This window comes from Numenius arquata, chromosome 3, assembly GCF_964106895.1.
Source record: "Numenius arquata chromosome 3, bNumArq3.hap1.1, whole genome shotgun sequence".
In the NCBI taxonomy this organism is placed as follows: domain Eukaryota; kingdom Metazoa; phylum Chordata; class Aves; order Charadriiformes; family Scolopacidae; genus Numenius; species Numenius arquata.
This window is the reverse complement of record NC_133578.1, coordinates 11,872,363-11,895,089: the sequence shown is the minus strand read 5'-3', so window position 1 is coordinate 11,895,089 and position 22,727 is coordinate 11,872,363. Positions and strand designations below refer to the sequence as shown.

Sequence of the window (22,727 nt, the reverse complement as noted above, 5' to 3'; positions counted from 1 at the left end):
TGCTTTGAATGGCCCACGCTTGGCAGAGCATGGGGTCTTAAAAGTGTATCTTAAATTAGCCTTCATATGTATTTATAAGGAACACATGAGGGTGGGTGTGCAGTTGAGAGGTTGCCTCCTCAGGAGCTGCTGATGGTTTCAGAGGTGAAGCCGGGAGCATGGTCTGTGGATCATTTCCAGGAGTATCAGTGTCATTTTAAACCAGGCCACTCTGTCTTTTCTTCTTACGTGTCATGCATGTTATGAAAACTAATTCAGAAATATTTTCTTGAACCTTCATGTATTTGCAAGGCCCCTCCGTATTACTTGGCATCGAAATCCTGGATGCCTTATGTCCAACACAGGTGCTGAAAACGTGTCGCAAGCAAAACAGTCTTGAGTTGAGGAATTTTGCTCGATTTATTGCTAATTAACACAAAATTCTGATCTCAATTTGGTTGTTGAGAGGAAAAAGTAGGACACACTCCCAATAAACACCTATTCTTCCCCAGACTCAATTTCCCTGTTTTTTGTCATGGTTTATACCCCAGTCCATCAAAATTCTTCTGGTGGGGTGACAGGCAGCAGGGGCTGTCGAGGATAACATTTGCATGAGTTCCTTTCTGCTGCTCTTACGGCTATTCTCTGAGACTTAAAACTTTTCTGCTGCTGTTCCTTAGTGTCCCTGCCCCAGCATGGACCACCCGCTACCCCTCGGGGGTGTCCCTGCCCCCTTGGACATGGGGGACCCCACAGAGTGTCTCCAGCCCTCAGCAGCTCCCATTTTCTGTCCCTGACACCTCGTATCCAGGTGCTTCTCTGGCTGAGGGATGTTTTGGGGCAATGGCCAGGCTGGGACCAGCTTGGGGTAGCTCTTGGCCTCCTGGCAGGCCGCCCCGCTCTGTAGCCTGTCACGGTTATTGCACAGGGGAATAGGCAAGCGCCCTTACACCCTGCCAAATTAGCTTTTACAGTCCTTTGGGCCCTGAGGAACCAGAAGGCACCGTGAAGGGTAAATTGGATTTTAAGGTTTTTACCAATAAGTCTTTTCACTGAGGTAGGCCCTAAGGCAGCCCCGTGAAAACCACTGGCACTGCTGAGGGGGCGGTGAGGCCCGGTGCCACCTGTGGAGCGCGTGTTCCCAGTTGGGGACACTGTCCACCCTCCCAGCTTCCCAGGTTTGCCAGTATCAAGGGAAAACATTGAACCAGTTGATTCATGGGATGGGGAAACAGCTGGGGTACAGGAGTAGGGAGTGCTGGGCACCCCAAAATCCAGGGGAAAGCTTTCCATCTGTGCAGAGATGCCAAAGCATCATGACACATTGGGAATTTAAACCTATGGTTACTCCACAGCTGTGTCTCTGGGTCTCAGACACAGGTGATTTTGGTAGAGGAAATGCCACACTTCTGATAAAAAACAGTAAAGATCAGTATGGCTCTTCTGTTTTTAATTTTTTATTTGGAGTCACAGGAATGTCACACATTAAGCCAGGAATAGAACCAGGGTCTACAGTAAAGCTACCAAACTCGTACAATGTTTTCAACTGAATGAAATTGCACCTCACAGATTCTGAAAACCGAGGTGAAGATCCCTCATCTGGGGATATACTCTGATCTTTTCAAAATTTACACTGTCTTTTCCATTCAAGAGGCTGTTGACTATTTATCTCTTTCAGTGTTACATTTCCTATCCAGCCAATGAATTGATTTGCACCTAGACAGCAAGCAGCTCTCTGTAGATGATCTGTGCCCAGGAAAGGCTGTTTCTGTTTTAAGGAACAGAAAATCCTTTCCAGGAATGTCTGTTTGATGTCACTAAGTGCAGTGGAAAGGTACAATATTTCAAAAAAGCGAAGCAAACATGCAGATACATAAAATACGCCCAGATATCATCATTAGTCATATTTATGTGTTCAGTATCTGTAATTTTCTCCCACCTTCAACAATAAAATTATTGCTTCTCTGTTCAGCATTATAGGAATCACATGCCTTACTTTGTGCATTGCTGTGGCTTGATATCTGTCAGGAAAAAAACCACAGAGCCCTTACTCTGGCATTTAGGAACATTCAGCGTGAGTATGTTGAAATGGTGCTCTGATATTAATACAAAGCTATTTGTCAAGTCACACATCTAGCTAATTTTCTACTGGGTTGACAGTTGGGCCCGTTGTCTGGAATAATTTATTGTGCTGTAGCTTAAACTTACTGTACTCTATGAATCATATACACAGATATTTATAATGGAAAAACTGTGTTCGTGAAGCATTGAGGTTACACAAATACAGCTGTGGGTCTGAATCTTCAGCTGGTGTAAATTGGCCTCATTGGAACGACATCAATTTACCCTGGCTGTGGACCGCACCGAACACATGTGAAAGGGAAAGATCTGGCAGAAGTATTGGCTTGTCCGTTGCTGTCTGTAAACAAGAGACAAACACAAAAACAAACACAACTTTGTATGTAGGCCCTGACTTAGCAAGGCATTTAGCTGAGCAAAGCTGAGTTCTATTTTAAACCTACAAGTACTTTGATTTAATTAAGCCTGTGTTTATAGAGTGGTGATAGGAATTACAGCAGATTGATCAATACTGCTTCAACAGAAAAAAATCCCAAATGTGATGATTCATAAAAAAAAATGAAATGTGCTGTCAAAGTTTTCTTTAAATCCAAAATTTATTCTGAGGCCAGTACACTCCTGTTGGAGAACAGCCATTTTCCTAGTGACCCTTCATGTAACCAGCTCAGTGTCAGGGCTCTGTGAGTACTGATGGGTGTTAATGGCCCTGACCAGGCTCACCCGTGGGCCAGGAACCCCATTGCAGCTCAGCTGGGGGAGATCAGCCCCCAGCTTTGCCACAGCCCTGCACTGCCTGGCCATGGGCCCTGCTGAGCTGGGCGCTGATCCACCAGCTTTCTGTCGCGTGACCTGGGACCTGCCTTGTCCTTGTGGACCTGTGCTGCAATCATGGGGCTCTGTCTGAGCCTCATGTTACCCTCACTGGTCCTGATCCTGACCTGCTGATGGACCTCCTAGCTTAGGCTTGGACTTGTCTTGTCGCCACAACTTGCCTGATGATTTATTGATTAAACCTGGTTGCTATCAGCCTTCAGGGGCTGTGGGACAGGCTCTGACCAATGAAGCCTCTGTCCTGCCTGCTGGGTTTTTGTTTCTGGCTCCTCATCCTGGGCAGCCGGCATCAGCCCTCTTGTTCTGCTGAATTTATTTCAGGGTCTTGAGCAGAGGGATTCTTCTGTATTCCAGATTAATGTCTGGATTCTTTAGGCTGTTGGCTCTTCTCATGTGTTCCTTTGTGGAGGTGTTGCACTGATGGCCTTTTCCAGATGCACAGGTGACCTAGGTATGGCAGCTTCTAGTTAAACTGTAGTTATGATTCTTGTCTGAAGGCAGTAAGGGACTTTCTTGATTGATTGCCTTTTATAAAGGTAGTTCATGTGCAAATCTTTCCAGGATCTGGCCCTCACATATTATTATAGACTGTATATATACCACAGATCTGTTGTGTGGTATTCTTTTTGTTCAAATACTGGCTAAATTAAATTGCAAGAGATGTAAGGAATATGGCTTGATTTACCTTTAATTGAATTGTTGTGAATACTTCAACTTGCTTAATGAGATAGGAATAGACCTTGTAGCTGGAAACTTAGTAAGCCTCAGGAGAGAGACTCTGGCAGTTACTTTTCTACGTGTGTTATTATTTTGTTTATATTGTGGAAACATATGAAAATGAGCTTGCTTAACTGTAGATGTCCTCAGAGTGGAACTTTCCACTTTCTGTTGTAGATTAGTCAATTTAACACTGGCTGGATAGTTTTGAAAATCCAAATGCACATGGACTCCTACATGGACCTCTCTTTAATAAGCAATGAGTGCTTATTTCCACTGTTTTCCAACCTGTGGATCATGGATATTAAGTTCCTCGGTGGTTGGTAAAGGTATTTGATAAAGCACATTTATTGTCCATACACTTTAATTTGCTATAGCGCTTGCCTTGAAAAATTTTATGGGGTCCACAAATTGGAAAGGATTGGAAAGCACTGATCTAATAGGATTTCCATGTGGCATATAATTACTCATCTACCCTCTACTCAACTACAGGCAAGACATTCTTTTTGATTTATGTGGGTTTTTTTCTCTTTGTTAGCAGCATATGGAAGCGTAGTGGGAGAATACGTTTATGCCTGGTGCATTACATGTGAGACTGACTGGAATTTATTACAAAACCCTGCATTATATTTTTTCCAAGTGCTCTTGAACTTGCTCTTCTTATTTGGAACATGAGATGAGTTGTGCTTGTCAGACCAAATTCAGTAAACACTACTGGCCTTTGTCAATATTTACACAGGAGGCTACCAAGAGAAAAGATAGTGAGGTAATGCAGAAGGTACTGGTGTTGATTCAGTAGCTGCTGCTCTCCCATTTTTGTATCTTCTTTTTGAATGTTGATGCCAGAAGCACCACACAGGTGATTCTAGAGTATGTCAGCTGAAGTATTTCCAGCAAAAAAATGACATTCCACGAAGTTCTATTGGGACCTTATTTTGGATAGAAAGATAACCACGAACTAGAACAAGTGCAGAGAGAGGCTATGTATCTCATGAAGAAATAAAAGAGCTGGGCTCTAGTAAAATAAACAGCAGGAGAAACTATGAACCCTCCCTGTCCACACTGGAAAAGGTTAAATACCTGGGAGAAGAACTTTTTCAACTTAAGGGACAGTGTTGACCGAAGAGCAAATGTGACCATGAGTCTGACTTAGGTCAGAGCGTATGTGAAGAGTTCAGTAACCGGACCAGAAAGTTTCTGGAACTACTCCTCGTAGGAGGAGCTGAGCTGTGGCACTTAACTAGTTTTCAAGTGGAGCTTCATCCCTTTATGAAAGGAAATTCTATACTGTGGTTAGCTGCCAAAAGCAGTGATTGGACTTTACCTGAATGTCCCTTTGGGGCTGTTTTCTTGATGTGTATCCTATATTGTTCTTCAAAATGCAGTGTTTATAATGGTTATCATTCTGCCCTTGCTTACCGGTATGAGTTTGGTATTTATGGCTCCAAATTTACAGAGAAGATGATTTGCTACATACAGGTTAATAATTAATTCCAGCCCTAATATAGTGTCAGATAGATTTGGGATGTATTATTTTTAGCAAGTATAAACAAATTCATTAATTAATATATTCAGTTCGCTGGGTGCCAAAACCATGAGGGCTGTAATCCTCCCATTGATACCACTTTGCATAGCGTGTCCTGCCAGCCGTGTGATGAGAACATCATCCTGTGGTGCTCTGCACCACTGTTTCAGAATCCAGTGCTGATGCTCCTCATTGAGGTTTGACGAAAGCCAGAGAGCAGAGGTTATTATTTGAAATGATGTTATAAATCTCATTTTATCTGAGGTAGGGCTGGACTGCACACAGTCTGCATGAATGCTGTTCCATATCCATGTGTTTCTTCTCCGTTCTCCAACAGCTGTTCTCACCATGTACTCACTAGTCTGCCAGATGTTACAAATCCAGGGAAAGTACAGAGTCACATTCTCCCTCTGTAGGACTTATTCAAGACCAGCTTGAGACCTGCTTTTTGGTCTCCCTTAACCTGGATTTTCTAGTAACTTGTCAACTATGATGACAAAACATGAGGTTAAGAACTCATTGTTGCCTGCCAGCACGACTGACACTGGAGATATGATCTCATACCCTTACTCTCAAGTGAAGTGGCCTCAAGACCACATGTGTAATAATTACTGGCACATATGTGATCATTAATGACAGTTAGGGTAGATGCTTTAGCAAAGCATTGGGTGGAGACCCTTTGGATCATTCTTAGTTTTTCTGTCTCATAAGAGACTAATTTTCTTAATTAAATGTAGCAATTAACATTCTTCAGCATATGTATTCACTTTCCTTTATGTATTGTTAGAAACAGGGGCTACAAGAGATAATAACATTGGAAGTTTATCTTCTGTTTAAAGTATGCTTAACCCTTCCCCTCAGCTACTCAAGTCATTGGAAGACTCCTAAGTACTTACTTGGTCTCCAGATCCCCTACAGCAATGTGGAGAAGAGCCAGTCAGGGAGACACTGAGGACAGCTGGTTCATGTGTTTTAAGTGACATAATGTCCAATCTTAGTTATTCTGTGCTCCTGTTCAGTGTGAATTCAGGACTGCACAAATGATTAGCAGACTTAAGAATTAATTCACTGGCAGTCAGCATGGCTCCAACTAAGTAGTTAAGTCAAAGGAATAATTAAAGATCTATTAATTTTATGATAATTGCAAGGCTAGGTTTGTTCGGGCAGTGTTTTTCATGAATGGGATGAAGTCTATTTATACAGTGCTGTATGGCAATATTACAATGACATGGAAAATCTCAGTTAGCTGAGACACTTTATCTAGTTTAAGCTGGTCTCACAGGGCACATTCTCCAGACTCAGCTATTTACTGTATTAAAAACTCATTCTTTTGACAGGGAAACTAACTTATCAAAGGATGTTGAACGTTTTTGCAGGAGCCCAAGCTAGCCCCTTGAAACTAGGCCGATCCTTGCAGGGTTGAGTAAAATAGCACTTGTTGGGTCATTGCCATGCTCACATCCTAAATCATAGATGGTGTGCTTTAATTAAGCAAACTAGGCAGCACGCTCACTTCAGGAATACAGGAAGCATTAGTGTTTCTCATGTGGAAAACAAGTTTAACTTGAAAGCTTTCAGGAGATATTGCCAGGCCAGACAATGTTGACAGACCTTCATATTGAAACCTCCTGGCCACACATTGCAAACTCTCACAGCATCGTCACGAGTCACCCAAAGCCTGGTATTTTTAGAGCCTCAACTTCATGTCATATTGTTATGAGAAAATTGTTTAAGTCCACTTGTAGACTTTGTGGTCGAGGAGAAAAGTTTGAAAATGCAATCCATTAGATCTCAAAAGCAAATAAGACCTCATTTTTATGTATTTATTTAAATCCTGTTATTGTTAAGCAAATCTCATGATCTGTGGGACTGTGTGATACTTACCATTTCCATGCATCCTTGATTAGGAGGGTGAAAGTGCAAAGTTTTCCATGATGCCACACCTGTGCAATAAAGAAAACCCAGTACAATTTTCTGGGTACTTGGGGAAATGTCTACAGTTAAGTAAGCATTAAGCAGAAATGCTTGAGAAGTCTCAGACTGAACCAGTTCTGGAAACAAAACCAATGTAGACAAATCCAAGCAGTACTGCACCCAGGCTGTCCTGGTCTGAGGAGTCAAGATAGTGATTCTACATAGCACTGGACTGTGCTTTGCAGAGGTACCAATTCATCTGGAACTTGGTTGTGTATCTCAGAGCAATGCATTGCATAAGGTAGACGTGTCTGCAGTCTTGCAGAGCTGTGACTGCTTTGTACAGCAAGAGTGATTGTAAATACTGCTTATTATTCCTTAAGACTTAAGAGCAATGAAAGTTTTTACAGAGCAAAGTGCATCATTAACTCTGCCTTAGACCTCAGTGAATCTGCATCTTTTTACTCTGCACTCATTTCTAGGCATCTTGTTGTATTTTCTCCCTGCTCCAAACCATGTGAAACTCAAAACTCTCCATTTTTTGGGGTTTCAAGTGAGACTTGAGAGGGCTGGGGAGAGACTCCAGACCATATTGGTGGGGGATAATTTCCTACAGGCACAGGCCAGCTGAAACCAAAGTAATCTTTTATGAAGAGTATAATAGAAAGATTCAAAGTCTAAACTGAAATTGAGTCTTTTCCAAAATCTGCTATTGTGCGTGAATAGAATTTTAAAAACATACTGTTTTGGAAGGTGGTACAGATCTCATCATTGAGGTCTCTTGCTCGGTGTTGCTCAATATTCCAGAAGGTCATCCTTTCAACTGCTATTGTGTATTTCAGTTGATTAAACAAGACAAGAAGATTAATCATCTTTTAAGTTTCCTTTTTTTTCCTTCATAGTTTATTATTGTACTTTAAAAAGAAGAAGCATGGTTTAACTTAACCTAGATTCTCATCCAATAATATGTGTAGAGATTAGATGGAGGAAATGCTCCCTATCCACAGAATAATAGATTACTAGTTTAAATTACTTGTCTTAAAAAGATCCTGATTCGGCTTTGCTGAGCATAAAATATTAGATTTACTGTTTATTTTTGGTGGATTGCTGCCAGTTTTCTTCTCCCTGGATGTCTTTAGATTGTTTAAAACATTAAAAAACGCTCGCAACAAACATATATCTTCTTACAAGAAATCTGTTGGTTTCTCAGCAGAGATGTAAAATCTTGTTCTTGGGACATGAACTTTGCTGTTATGGAATTTTTCTTTATTGGCTTTATGGCTTTTTTTTTTTCTCTTCAAGCCCACAAGTATGGCAAATTATTTTGTGCTTATGTTGCTTATTAAATCTTAATAAAGTAAGAAAAAGGAATCCAATGAGAAAGCTTTAGGTGTCTTTTCAGGTTATAGTAGGTTGTTTCATTCTGTTTAATTGGCAGTTATGTTTGAAACCCCTGACCTCATCTTTGCAAAAATCTTGTTATTTATACTTTCTGAATAAATGGTCATAGGCCTGATTTTGATCAGCTCCATGGGTACAAATGAGAAAGTAACTGTGTCAATGATATTATTTTGGATTTGCATTGATGTAACTTGAACCAAATTTGGCCTTTAAAACTATTCATCAACACAAAATACAAGCTATTATGGACTCTGTAGTTGCAAGTGTATTTTCACAAATAAAAGATTATGAAGTTAGGCATATGTGGCAGATTTTTGGGACCAGGTCAGTGTAGTGTGTTTTGCCTTTTGATGAAAGGAATATTCAGTATTATTTTTGCGAACCCCCTGCATAGAGCAGTGCACTCCCCTGCTGAATCGAGTGCTCAGCATGACATTCTGAGTGTATTGCAGGAATTTTAGGTGACCCATATGGGGCCTTTTCTCTACTCTTAGGAGCACTGTCTCTACAGGGAACATGTAACTAACTATGAGAAACTACAGCAACATACAGTACCTGAGCAATGGGCTCCGAGGGTTTTTCAGCTGTCACAGGTCAAAAATTGTTATTCAGTGCTAAAGAACAAAACAGCTCTTGACTGGAGGACATGTAAATATTGTAACAAAGATCTGGACTGATCCTTTGACTGAAAAGTGGTTGCTTAGAAGCTGCATCACTTGCCTTTTCACCCTAGAACACTTTCTTTAGCATCACCAACTGTATTGACCTGACCTCTACTGCCTCTATGATTAGTATTTCTTTCCTTATAATGAATTAGTAAGTTGGGGGTTTTATTATGAAAGAGTCCTTATTAATGGACAGTTCCCCAGCTTGCTGGGATGGAGATGAGGAAACATGGTTTGAAGGGATTCTGTAACAAAAATGTTTGAAGAAAAGAAATAATCTAAGATTGTAATGCTTACAGAGCTCTAGACAGGAGTAAAGAGTGAAAGGTTCACACTTTAAATGTATTTAGTCTCTAACACAACACAGAACAAGCCAAAACATAAACACGCTATCTCCTATCTGACTTGTCACAGCTTATAATGAATGAATGTGCCGCAGATTGAAGTGTCACATTAATGAGCTACAAAGCAAGGAATGAGTTTCATCAGCTTTATACAATGTAGTTCTATCTGTGTCTGAAGTACTTGTACATTTTGCTTGGAAATGCATTTGGAAGTGGGAGAAGTTGAAATGTGTACTCTTTATAGATATTAATAAAATAATTTTTTTCTTTTTTCTCTCTTCATCCCAAAAATAATATGTGGAAGATAGACTGGCTTCTGGTTTTGGAACTGGAAAGATCTAAGAAATATAAGTGTAGGAAGTTAACTGGCTATTTGAACATAACATTTGGAAACTTAATGTATAGATGAAAGAGAAAGGGGGGTGAGAATATCCCATCAGTAATATTTATGGAATTTTGGGTCCGTTTCTGGATGAAGGGTACTTTATGAACTGCTAGATCTTCAGTCAGTGAAACAATCCTTCTGCTGCCATCTTTCTATATGTGAAATTCCCATTACTTATAGGAAAACACTATGGGATCAGCTTACTGAGGAACATGCTTTATGAATTACGTTTCCTGACCTATCATTCTGTTAATAATGAAATATGGTGATAACTTAAATGCCTCCATTGCTTGACAATAGCTTATTTTGATGAGGAACATAGATGATGTATTTTTTGGTTTGAGTTGCATATACATCTGTCTGAGAGCTGTGGATCTTTATATTTTGCATTGTCTCTTATTTTTTTCCTCCTTGTCTAACACTACTTTTTTTTTTTTTTTCTCCTCTCTGTCTTGTGTGAATACATCTAGATGTTTGACTGGATCAGCCACAACAAGGAATTGTTCCTGCAGAGTCACACGGAGATCGGCGTGAGCTACCAACATGCGCTTGACCTACAGACGCAGCACAATCACTTTGCCATGAATTCCATGGTGAGTTGATGTCACGCGATGAACACTGGGTCTGTGCATGTGAGTGAGGAAAGGGCTGGTGTGTGAGGCCACCTCCAGTTCAGAGAACACTATGGACCTGTGAGAGGTGAAGTGAGGGAGGTCAGGCTGGGCTGTGGCAGCAGCTCCCTTGCTGGGAAGCAGGGTGTTGCTCTGTCCACCCAGACACTATTATATGATTATTTCCTTGACTTAAAAGCAGCACAATCCTGTGGAGTTTGTTTACATTTCAAAGAGCAAATCCAATATTTTTTAAGTTTTTGACATTTCTTTGACTGGGAATTAATGACATCTGTAGGTGGCACCTTAATAATTTAGGCTTCTACCCCCACACCCTGCTAAGGTACTTTTCAAAACCTTGAAAAAGAGATGTTAATCAAGCTGTCAATTGCAGCCACAGTGGGATTTTGGCTTTTTCAGAAGTTAATCGGTCAGTCTTTTTGAATGCAATTCAATTTACCTTGGGTTTAAAAAAAAAAAAAAAAAAAAAAAAAAAAAAAGGGTCATTATACATTTATAAGTGCTTTTCTCACTTTCTTATTCTTTCCAGGCAAAAAGTATTTATTCTGGAAACTGCTCTGCTTTCAGCACAGAAATGAGGACAGAATGTATTGATGTTTTGATTGTTGCACTGGGTTAGAAAAATGCGTGCGTACCCCCTACTGCAATTGTACAGTGCAGAGATGAGCCCTCCCTGAATGCTCTCTGTCGTCTACGCAAAAGCTTGCCCTGAGTAAACCAGCTGCTGCAGGTGTACCTCTTCCTGCTCTGCGTGGTCAGACTGCAGCTGCGCTGGGGCTGAGACCTCAAAGGTGGCAGTTGATATTTAAATTGGTGGTGTAAGTCACTAGAGAGTCACACCCTCCTATGCCGCCAAAGGGCAAGGGATTTGAGAGCAGCTGTCTGAAATGTGAAAAAGATGTCCTGACTACCTGAGGTTGTTAAGACTGTAATCATAAGATTACAGGTGTTAACCCTGGCGTTCTGGCCAAATTCCAGATCAGGTAATTAACTTCTCTGACCTAAATTCCACTCACCATTTCCACCTACCTATGTATTCTTCACTAAAGCACTGTGTCTCACTAGGGCATTGCGTGACAGTGGAAGATGAGAAATGTTTATAATGTCTATCAATGTATTTATTGTGATTATAATTGAAAAGAGCACTGAAAAGTGGGCTCCAGGCACCTGATTGTTAAGCTTGCCAGCACAATACCATCTAGCAAAATACAGGGTAGCGTGGCCTCCATACAACACTGCTGCTCACAGAATCCTAACAAATAAATGTGTCCTGGAGGTTAGTGCATTAAGTCATTTCATTTACGAAAGATGCAAAGTCAGTCATAATTCTTCAGAAAACATCATTAGAAGAGTCAAGCTGGAGGACCTCCCTTTATCCTTTTGGTGGTACCGTGTGGCAATATTTTCTTAAAATAACTGGGAGCTAAACTTGGAAAGAGATAATTGTTGTTAATAGAAAATTAATGAGTGACAGGGAGGGTGCCACCTAATGGAAGAAAAATTATTTTCCTCCATTCTTCTTCCGTCTGTCCCCAAGTGAACTTTTGGGAATGAGGAATGCAAGGAAATGAGACATTTGCAAAGACCTTGGGGGAACTCCTGGAGGCAGGGGCCTCTCAGTGGCTGCACTATGGCTCGTGGCTGTGCCATCTTACCATCTCGGTGCTGCCAAAGCCCTGTCTAATAGAGCTGCCCAGGAGAGAGACCTCTTTGTCCAAGGGAAAAGAGTGCAACAGATGATGCGCTTTGCATTTTGTGCTATCTCCAGTATAACCCCCACACACGTATAGTTGTATAGAAGCCCATACAATCAGCATGAATCAGTCTGCAAAGAACGTTGTTTCCTCCATCTCTTTAGCATGGAGGATCTATGTGGAAGGGCAGGAATACTGGTCATTTTTAACTTTTAACCTTTAAGTACGGTGAGAGATGGTGCTCAATTCTGCTCTAACCAATTGGACTGAAATAAATGAGTCTATGGAGGAACTCTACAGTGTAACAAATACGCCAAACAATATATATGTTCTCAGATAATCCTCCTTATAGGAATATAACTCAAAGAGAGCAGCACATCTTTATGTCATTTTCCATATGCTACTTTTCTCTTAGCTTTAGTTGAATGTTAGACCTAGAATCCACTCTGACGGGGTGGTGTCTTCCTTTTCTTTTTGGATCAACATCAATTCATACAGCAAACAGGCACAGCTCATTCAACTTCTATTTCTCTTTTAAAAAAATTCTTGTGATATACTCTCTCAGTAGAAAGTTTTAAAAAAAAATTCTTCAACAGATTTCAGTTGTTGAACAGAGGTTACATAACAAGTTGTAGTTTCATTATTGACAGTAAGGCAACGGCAAGATAAAAAAGACTATGGAAATATTTCAGGCTACAGAAACAACTCAGGACTACACTTTTTAAAAAAAAAAAAATCTAAATGAGGCCTCCATGGTATTTATCAGAAATATCTTAGTTTTACTGAGTGATTAAAGTTCCTGATGATGGAATAGGTTTCTCAAAACTTTCCGTATTGCTGAAAGGACTGTATTTGGGTTACGTGTCTGCACAACAGCCTTTCTAGAAGGGATTTCAGTGCGAGGGTTGCACAGGCTGGCAAATGAGGTGAGTTTCACAACCTGGTGATGTCAGCTTGAGGAGTTAAACAGGCCTGCTCTCTTGCAGAGGGCTGAGCATCCTATTTTTGGAATAGCAGACGTGGGGGTATATCGAGCTGAAAGGACATTTGGAAAATAGTGGGAAAAGGGTAATAACCTTAAGGTGCAGGTTACTTGACTAGCCCAGAGCTGCTGCTCTTATGTCAGTATGGTGCTGCCCTCAACAGTGGTGCTCTTGTTTCAAATGGAGCATATTAGAATTATAGAATCTTCTAGGTTGGAAGGGACCTTTAACATCATCTAGTCCAACCATCAGCCTAACTCTGATAAAAAAAACAAAAGAAAACCATACAAAAAACCCCCTCGCATTATTAAACTATGTCTCTAAGCACTATGCCAACCCATCTTTTGAAAACCTCCAGGGATGGTGCCTCAACCACTTCCCTGGGCAGCCCATTCCAATGTGCAATAACCCTTTTAGTGTAAAAAGTTTTCCTAATATCCAATCTGAACTTCCCCCGGTGCAACTTGAGGCCATTTCCTCTTGTCCTATGTTCTTTGTTAGAAAAACATGAAATGACTCCTGGTGTCTCCAAAAGTCAGTATTGTGAATATGAGGGTGTTAGCGTGCAGCAGACATCAGCTTGCTGCATAAGGACATTGGGCTGCATACTAGTCACTCCGTTTCTGGTAAAACACGCAGCAGAGCAAGAGGAGATTGAAAGAAAAATGACCCTTTCCTGGCTGCAGCCCAGCTCCTGTGGTACGTGGTAGTTTTGTCTCTCGGCACACACAAGAACTCTATGCAAGCCTCTGTGAAGGCTTCTTCTCTCTGTGAAGAGACTGCAGTAAGGATGAAGCCCCTGCGGTTCTTCAAGACAAGAGCCAGTGGTGGTCAGCAATGAACTCAGGATAGATTGAATTACCTGAATGAAGCAAAACCAGAGAAAATTGGGTGATGACTCTGAACATGGTGGTAGGACATTACAAGCCTACACAGCAATCTGAGCCATGCTTTGGTTGTCAGAGAAGTGGGGCTAGAAATACAGATCAGGTTTGTTTCGGGTGTAACAATACTGTAGTGCAGGATAGTCTGGCTGATAACAGAGAAACTGATGGGAAAGAACCACCACAGCTAATTGTAGCTGCTTGAGGCAAGATATACAAGGTCTGTATATTTTGCCACGTTTTCTGGTACACAGTCTGATAACGTTCGTTTGGTTGGGTTTTTTTTATCTAACACAGTTTTCTCTAAGACAATTACAGTCACTGATGTTAGAAATAGTCATGTGATTGCAACTGCACAACTGTCTTAATTTTATGGCAATATCTTAGTTCAGTTGCTCATGCTATCTCATTTGATTTCTGTTGAAAAACGGCTAGTGCATATTATTTGATAACATTTATATAGCAGAGTAGAAGGTTTGGATCACTGTTCTAGGTGCTATACACTTTCAAAGGAAGAAATGGTCTTTGCCTTGCAGTCTGTTGCCAAAGACTCTGCTACTACAATATTTATATACATAAATTACTTCTGCATGTCAGGAACCTTCTTGCATTAAGTTACCCACTGATAAATATTTGTGAAGTTAAGGATTAGGATTAAGTAACATAATGCAGAAGGTGTTAGAGAGAAAACTATGGTTCTGGTGAATTTACTATTAGGTACATATTAATTTGTGTTTCTAATCCAGTATTCCGCAATCTCTTCATATAATACCCTTGGCTGCAGAAAGAAAATGTCAGGAATCCTTTCCTGTTTCTTTACCAGAGGATGGGGGGGGTTATTATCCTCCAATCTGTTTGCAATCCCAGGTAGAGCATTGTGACCCACCCAAGTCTGAAAACTTAAGATTCTGGTGAGTTTTAATGAATTAAAACATTCATATTGCTTATATCTGTTGAGCCTTCAAGTTCTCTCATGCTAATTACAAAACTGAAATATTTAGCTACCATGCTTTGGGCTCAAGACAGGAGATTGGCTCAAGAAGAATGACTTTTCAAACCCAGTAAAATGGTACTGGTTTGTTGTTTTTTTTTTAATATAAATCTTTTGGTTTCTGAGTCTCAAGGGTTAACTAGATCACACTATAAACTTGGGAATTTGCTTTATAATTGTGATTTTTCTAGAAATTTGCTTTATAATTTAGCTAGATTTTTTTTATGCAATAAATTAGTCCCAGCAATGCTTGGATTGAGAATAGTTCAGCTATCATGAATCTGAGTAACAAAATGAAAACCCAAAGTATTCTTATTGGCTGAGGGGCTTGGGGTTGTTCATGGCTTTTGGTGTTTGAAGATATGGAGGAGAACAATGTAGCTGAGCATGGCTATATATTTTGCAGGGAAAAACCCTACAGACTTCAGTGGAAGTTGGATCAGATCTTGGATCTCTAAGGTGTTTTGATTTTTTTTTTTTTTTTTTCTTTACACTATGCCTGGTGTCCTTTGAGCCTGGCATAACTAATAATAGTTAAAATATTCTCTACAGTTGCTCTAGAAAGTACACTCTCCAAATGTTTATTGGGTCATGCCTCTTGTCACATGCTCTTCCTATACATCTCTATAGGCATGCTGTGACCAAAGCTCCTTCTTGGAAAAACAATTTGTTGCTCTCTTTTCTACAATAGTAATTCTTCCTTTTTAAAATAACAATGTGGGATGTGGAGAAGTCATGTTTGAGTTAATAAACTGTAGTGCGGTGTATTTTCTTTCAAATAAAGACCATAGATATTTTTTTTCTGTCATTCAAGGCAGTGTTTTCATTTCAGGTTCAAAATAAATTATGTTAGTCTTTATCACAGCTGTATAATGTTTATGGTGAAGCGATAATACTTTTCATGAAGATGAATATTTAGCTCCAACGTGTTGTGAGTAATCTCAATAATCTAGTAAATTCAGTAGAGGAAAAAAAGCAGTGTTTCAATATGACACAAAGCATACTGATTGTAGCTCTGTACTTGGATGCATGGTATACGTGCCATTTGTTCCAACTGAAGTTACTCGTATTTCTTTTGCCAGGACTTTTTTTATGCCTGGACCTGTTAACCTCCCTAAAGAATGAGTTATCGCTTTCTGTGGGACATGCTTAAAAATGGCAGTGTTCAGTGCTGGCTTTGCTGCCTATCCTCTGTCAGGGAGTTTGGTGTCTGACACTAGATGGAGATGCACATTGTCCTAAGGAAGTTGCAATGTATTTCAAACACATTACAGTTATCATGTAAAGGCTAATGATGTCTGTTGAAAATTCCCGACATTTATCTAAAATGAACGATATTTTTCTGTACGTAGGCTGAGCTAAAATGCCATCCAATATTATTCTGCAACAGGCTACATATAATGTGCCTTGTTATAGAAACTTAAAGGTCTTAAAGATATCTCATGAGTTTATTTTGTCACTGAAACATTCTGCTTTGGATTTATGTGTTAGGTTCATTTCACAGATGGTTTATAAACTCACAGTAACACAGTGCACGCTGGTTATTTTTTTTATTTTATTTTAAAGAAGAACTCTTCCAATGATCAAATTTCACCTTCAATTAATCTGCAAAACCCTTTTCTTGCAGCCCACCTTCACTGCTTCCCATCACAATATCTCAACTAGTTCTCTAGGAAATGAGATGAACATGGCCAAGTTCCTTGCAGATTTAATGCTTCTCATTGTTCATTTTTCTTTTGTGAGTGTAAGGTACTCTTTTAATACATGTATTAGAAGAAAGTATTGTTACAGCTAGAGTTGGAGGGTTTAATTAGGAGGGAAGGTCTCCCAGCATGCCTACTAGATGATCAGGGCTGAATTAGTGTATTTCCCTGTGGGAGATCATTCCACAATTGAAACTCCGTTACTGTCAGTGCTTATTGCTGAGACTGAGGGCTGATATCTTACCAAGCGTTAGGGATCTTAGCAGTGATCGCGTACACTGGGAGGAACAGCTACATTATCGATACTGAGGACCAGAATCAAGGCCTTGTTTAGTATATTTAAAACTCCAGAACAATTTTGATGGGTTTCTCTAATTGTATAATAATAAAAATTTATTTTATTTCTTTAAAATTAATTTGATGATTTTTAGCCAAATCCCATTTTTAAGAAAAGGCTATGTGATAAGGGGGGGGAGGGGAATAACACAGATCTAAAACAATACCCAGCCTCCAGTTTTGCTTTATTTATGTGACAGCTGTCACAGTCATGGTTCTACCAGGGAGAGCAGAGAAGCTGGAGGGGCTGTGGCCCCATCCTTCTTTCCTTTAGCACCTACAGGTATGATGAGTGTACTTCATCGCTATCCCACACACTTTGCAGACATACTTTGCCCTGCTTCACAACTTAGCTTGGACCTGTGCCTGCCTTGGCAGGGCTCTGTTGTGTTTCGTGTTTGGATTGGCAGATATCTTTCCACATTGTGCTCCCACTCACTATGATGAGATCCTGCTCCAACAAACACTTCCACCTCTGATTTATTATTTGCCCATGAGTAATACTGTTAAAATCATCAGGGCTGTGTCTGTCCTTGTGCATAAGGGTCTTACAGATTCTACTCCCTGAAATTCCTAAAGCCCTTTTGAAATACTTTAGTGAGACAAGAAAGCAATGAGTCAACATTAGCAAAACATCTCAAATTCTGGAATGTTGCTTTTTTATAGTGAGGAGGAAAGAGAAAGGAGAACTGTTTACACCAAATGACATTCCAGAAATCTGCAAGACAGCTGTCATTTGTCTTTTGATGGTGCATCTTTGTAAGACATTGTCATAATGGTTATTTATTTTCAGGTTTACGTTCCTATGCAGAACAGGGGTATTGTAATGCAATTACAATTGCTGTCTACATTTTAGCTTGAGGAAAAAGCGATCCTTCCACTGCTTCAAGGCTGAATAAAAACCATCATGGAAAATTCTTATGAAAGAACAGAAAATATTACCCTTTTAGTAGGTTTCTTGAATCCGTCTAAATTCAGAATGTAGTTAAATGATATCTCTGCTGGAGAACAATTTAAAATAACCTGCAGAAAAGATAACATTTTAACTGAAGAATGTAATTTAATAGACATTTCTATGGAAACTCTTGTATTTCTATAGAATATCCTTATAGGCTCTTTTAAATTCTGTAAGGCTTTTCCATTTGTTGACACTGCATGTCTATAAAGGATTGTCAGAGAGTTCTCAAAGGACAGAAAGCAAACATTTCATTTATGAATAGGTGGATATAGCATCCAGGCATATGAAGTAATGCAACAGAAATATCAAGAATAAAATAGAAGCAATGATTAGAACCTAAAAAGTGAGTAAATAGCTAAAGTATGGCAAATTAGTTTTACATAAATAAATTCAAGGAGGGAGGCGAGGGGGGGAGATAACAGTGTTAGATAATGGCATAGATGTGCAAAAAGATTCCTGAGGGATGTATTTTCAGAATGGAAGGTAGTATGCCTGCTATTCATGCATATTTAAGCAGGTGGTTGATTGCTTTCACTGAACTGCTCGGCTTTACTCCAAGTGATGGTGTTGGGAATCTGTAATGAAGGCAGAGGGTGGTCACGGTTCTTCCTTCTCTTTATTTATGTGTGCTTTTTAATTTTCAGAATGCCTATGTCAACATCAATCGGATCATGTCTGTTGCGTCAAGGCTTTCCGAGGCAGGCCATTATGCTTCCCAGCAAATTAAACAAATATCTAGCCAGCTGGATCAAGAGTGGAAGAGTTTTGCTGCCGCTCTGGATGAGCGCAGCACCATCTTAGCCATGTCTGCTGTCTTTCACCAGAAAGCTGAACAGGTGAGCTGCTTTTGTGACTGGCAAAATGATCCACTGCTACTTTGATAATGATGATGCTGTGATTATTACCTAATGGCATTTGGCTTGTGTGCAGTGAGGTTAAGAGCCTTGCTCCTAGTGGATCAGGGTCTCAAACACAATATGTAACATTTCCCCAAGAAAACTGGCACGTGTTCCCTGAGGAGGTAAGAAGATATGTTTATGCGTTAGTGATGAGAAAGAATCTGATCGTAAGTGAAGTGCACTGGTGCAGTAACATGCTGCCTTATTTCTATTGCCTAATATTTCATCATTGCTGTGGATAAATTTGGGATTATTATGGTAGGAAAACGGTATATGTGTGCTATATGCACAGGAGTGTGCACACATATGACACAGACCCGTACCAGCAGACAATTTGTAGGAGCCAAAGCACATTATTGTTAATGAAACTTATGGAATTCATTCCACCCCCTACTCTTGCAGTGCTCTCCAGAGCCCCAAACTTTGTTAGACTTCACTAAGTACAGACTTCAGAGACAGCTAGGAACATCCAAGAAAATTTTCCATGTCCCTGAACTCTGGTTTATGCCTTTAACAACTACCGAAATTGTTCCATAATTTCATAGCTACAAAAGATTTAAAATACGTCAGTGAATAAACCTTCTGCTTTTTTTACACTTAAACCGGATCCACTTAACAGTGATGGTTCAACTTTGATCATGTTGATTACATTCATTTTCCAGTGACAAACACTGCTTTGGGGCTCTCTTTAGTATTGTTGTGTGCTTGTTTTTCCAAGTAGTTAATATCAAAGCTACTAAGTGGGTGCACTTGGTGTTTATAAAATGACCCATACTTCAAGTGTCCAAAGAAGAAATTATAACTGATAAGCCAGAAATTGTGCCTAGTAAGCAATGTATATATGGAAAAGTTTAGCTCAAAGAGTAAAGATTTTCTTTATTGTTTGTTTCTGACCGTGGAACTATAATGGATTTTTCTTCATTTTGTGTTTCCCATTGATAACAGGCCATAGCATAGAGCAATTACTCACCCTACTGGGCACTTACTCATGTAAGCACACTCAGTGGCTCTGATGGGACTGATACACTAAGATGCCCAGTACAAGTACTTTCATCTCTGTGCAGTGGGCATTGCAGTGTTTAGGTGTAGTCTTCATAACGATAAATGTCAGTCATCACGTGTTCAAAAGAGAAATCAAAAAAGAATTTATATCCAGTCTAGAGTCACAATGAGAATGTTTAAGGTTTATTAAGGAATGAATTCTTTCTTGTTTGTTTCGGTTTGTTTCGTGTTTGGGTTTGCGGGTTTTTTCCTCTTTTTTACGAGCAATTCCCTATTTTTCTGAAGTGTCAGTCTTGTTTGCAATTTATGAGGTGTTGCTGAGGTATTGTATAGCATGAAAGGCAGTAAAACAGAAAGCTGTATTGAATTGTCTGTCAAGCTAGAGGTGATTTTTTTTGGTGTGTGTCTTCCTACCTTTTGAACACTGTCAAAGTGGGTATTTTTGCCTCAGCCTTAACTTGAAAAAAACTACACTAATGTCACTTTCAGCTTTGGGTCTTTTTTCTTTACAATTGTATGGAAGGGTCTGAAAAATCCAGTCCTGCCTTGGCACTTCTTCATAAGGAACTGAAATTTGTGCTCCCTGACAGAAGCTAGTCTCTCATTACTAAGCAGACAAGTGAATTTGCTAATTGTGAATAGCAGTTGCTCTTCACTTGCAAAAAGAGACAACTCGGTGGCAAATAAGTGCTCATATGAAGGCTGTGAACTCAGACTGCTGCAGAAAAGAAATGTGGGAGTCAGTGTGTCCATTAGCCAGGACTAAAATTTTGGCCTTTCTTTAGTAACTCTGGTAGAATAAACCAATGACTTGAATGCTAATAATTTAGTCATTTGACCTCTGTATAGTATAAAAAATGAGGTGTTTGGGATTTGGTCTATAACAGTCTGTTGTCTATCAAACATTCCTTCCAAATGTGACTCTTTATTATTTGGCGTCACTCAGGGTAATTTTTTACTCAAATCAGGGCTTTGTTATTTTACAAGAAATAAGGCTTAAATCTCTGAAGCAAAGATGTAGATAAACCCACTATTTCCTCCGTCCTAGATCAAATCTTTTTTTGCTCCCTTTGTTCTGTCAGTAAAGGTAGTCTTGCTGTGGATCCAACCATTTCTCCCACAGTGTACTGCTGCTTCCCTCATACCGGTCTGATATGCAGATTGTCTTTCCTTCTCGTGTGATAAGCTGCTACAGTCTCTTTGTTCATTCCTTCCTATTGATTGAAGTTCTCTGTGATGCCAACAGGAAGCAAGTCTATTAGGACCGTAATCTTTCAGCCTTTGGCACACCCCAGCCCGCAAGGAAGTTGTTGGCTTGGGACAGAGATTTATGAAAAGCTCTACGATCTCTCTAATATGCAAGCTGAGCAGGAAGCAACTTGTTTTTCAAGGTCTCTTCCTAAAGACCCCACACAGAAAACTGCACAGAATACAATTTGTCTGGCTTGGAAGGATGAAAGGCTGAGTCAACCCTGCTGGGAATTGAACCTCACATCTGTCTTCACGTGCCTGAGAATCACAGCGCTTTCCTGGCTCTTATAGCAGATACATGTGGCATGTTGAATGGAACTTGGCTGAAGGAGTTCCTGGATCAAGGCTTTTTTTTTTTTTTTTTTTTTTACTCTGTTTCTTTCTGTTTCTTCTTTTTATTGGTGTGTGTTTGTGTGCATGCGTGTGTCTTCCTTAATTTTTTTAAACACAATTTCTACATACTAAACCATTGTCAAGAAAAGAACAGAAAGAGAGACAAATCTTGCCAATTTAGCCTCCAGCCAGGCTTCCTTCAGCACGTGTTTGATCAAAAGCCAGTAAACTAAACTCCAAAAAACCACTATGTCCAGGTCAAGGTGCAACTCAGGATATTCAGTGGTGGTGTTTCCCAAATGTCCCTTAATTCCACGTGCTACAAATCTCATTTGTTGGATGGTTTTTTTTCTTCTTTTCCCTTTTTCATTTTTTTTTTTGCTTTCCTTCCTTACACTAGCATGGAGATATTCTAGCACAGAAGAGAAACTGCTTTTGTATCTTTAGGTATGTCTGAGATTATTCAAAGTTGCAGGAGAACGTAGGGGAGTGCCTTATCTCACTGTGATTTCAAGAGAACTGATTTACACCAAATGAGATTATGGCCCACTAACTGCCAGATGGGGGAAGCAGACATACCAGGTATCTTCCCTTTCTTGGATATAATCTCTGAAAGTGTGCTAAAGTACTCATCAGATGCTCGCTCTATAGATCTTGTCAGAACAAATGAATAAATGTCTTCAATCAGCCGAGAGATGGCAAACAATTAATTCTGGGCCAGAGTCTACCCTCAGAAGTGCACGAGCAGAATTCTTATTTAAGGTAGTAGGTGTTAAGTGCATACACTGGACATTTATGCTGATTCTCTGAAGACTGACCCCTGACCATTTGTTTCATATTACCTTACTCCCCAACCAGGAAGGCTACTGTTCTCCTCTCTGCCTGGATCTCTCTAGCACATCCTGTACTCCCCTATTTGAGGAAATGAAATGAAAATGAGGAAAAGAAAAAAGGAAGTATTTGAGGAAAGGAAAAGCCAGTTTATATCTAGAAGATGCAGGGATAAGACCAAGATAACTTCAGCATTAGATAGAGAAATTCCAGAAACAACAACAGGAAATATACAATTAGCCTCATACAAAAAAAAAAAAAAAATCAGGGCATCAAGAGATATTATAGGTCACCGAGGAAAATGATTTCATGACCCCCTTCCCATCTTTCCCAACAGCCATTCTGGAGCATGAAAGTACACTAGAGTTTGGTTTTAATTTCTCCGGGGCC

At 39.9% G+C, this 22,727-nt stretch overlaps 1 protein-coding gene across 1 annotated transcript in view; it reads left to right on the top strand.

The window, feature by feature from the left end:
* Nucleotides 1-22,727, top strand: part of KALRN (kalirin RhoGEF kinase) — a 492,654-nt gene that overhangs the window by 220,554 nt on the left and 249,373 nt on the right. Inside the window, 2 exon segments of the mRNA XM_074144827.1 lie at nt 10,311-10,433; nt 18,666-18,857. Coding sequence (XP_074000928.1) covers nt 10,311-10,433; nt 18,666-18,857 — 315 coding nt within the window.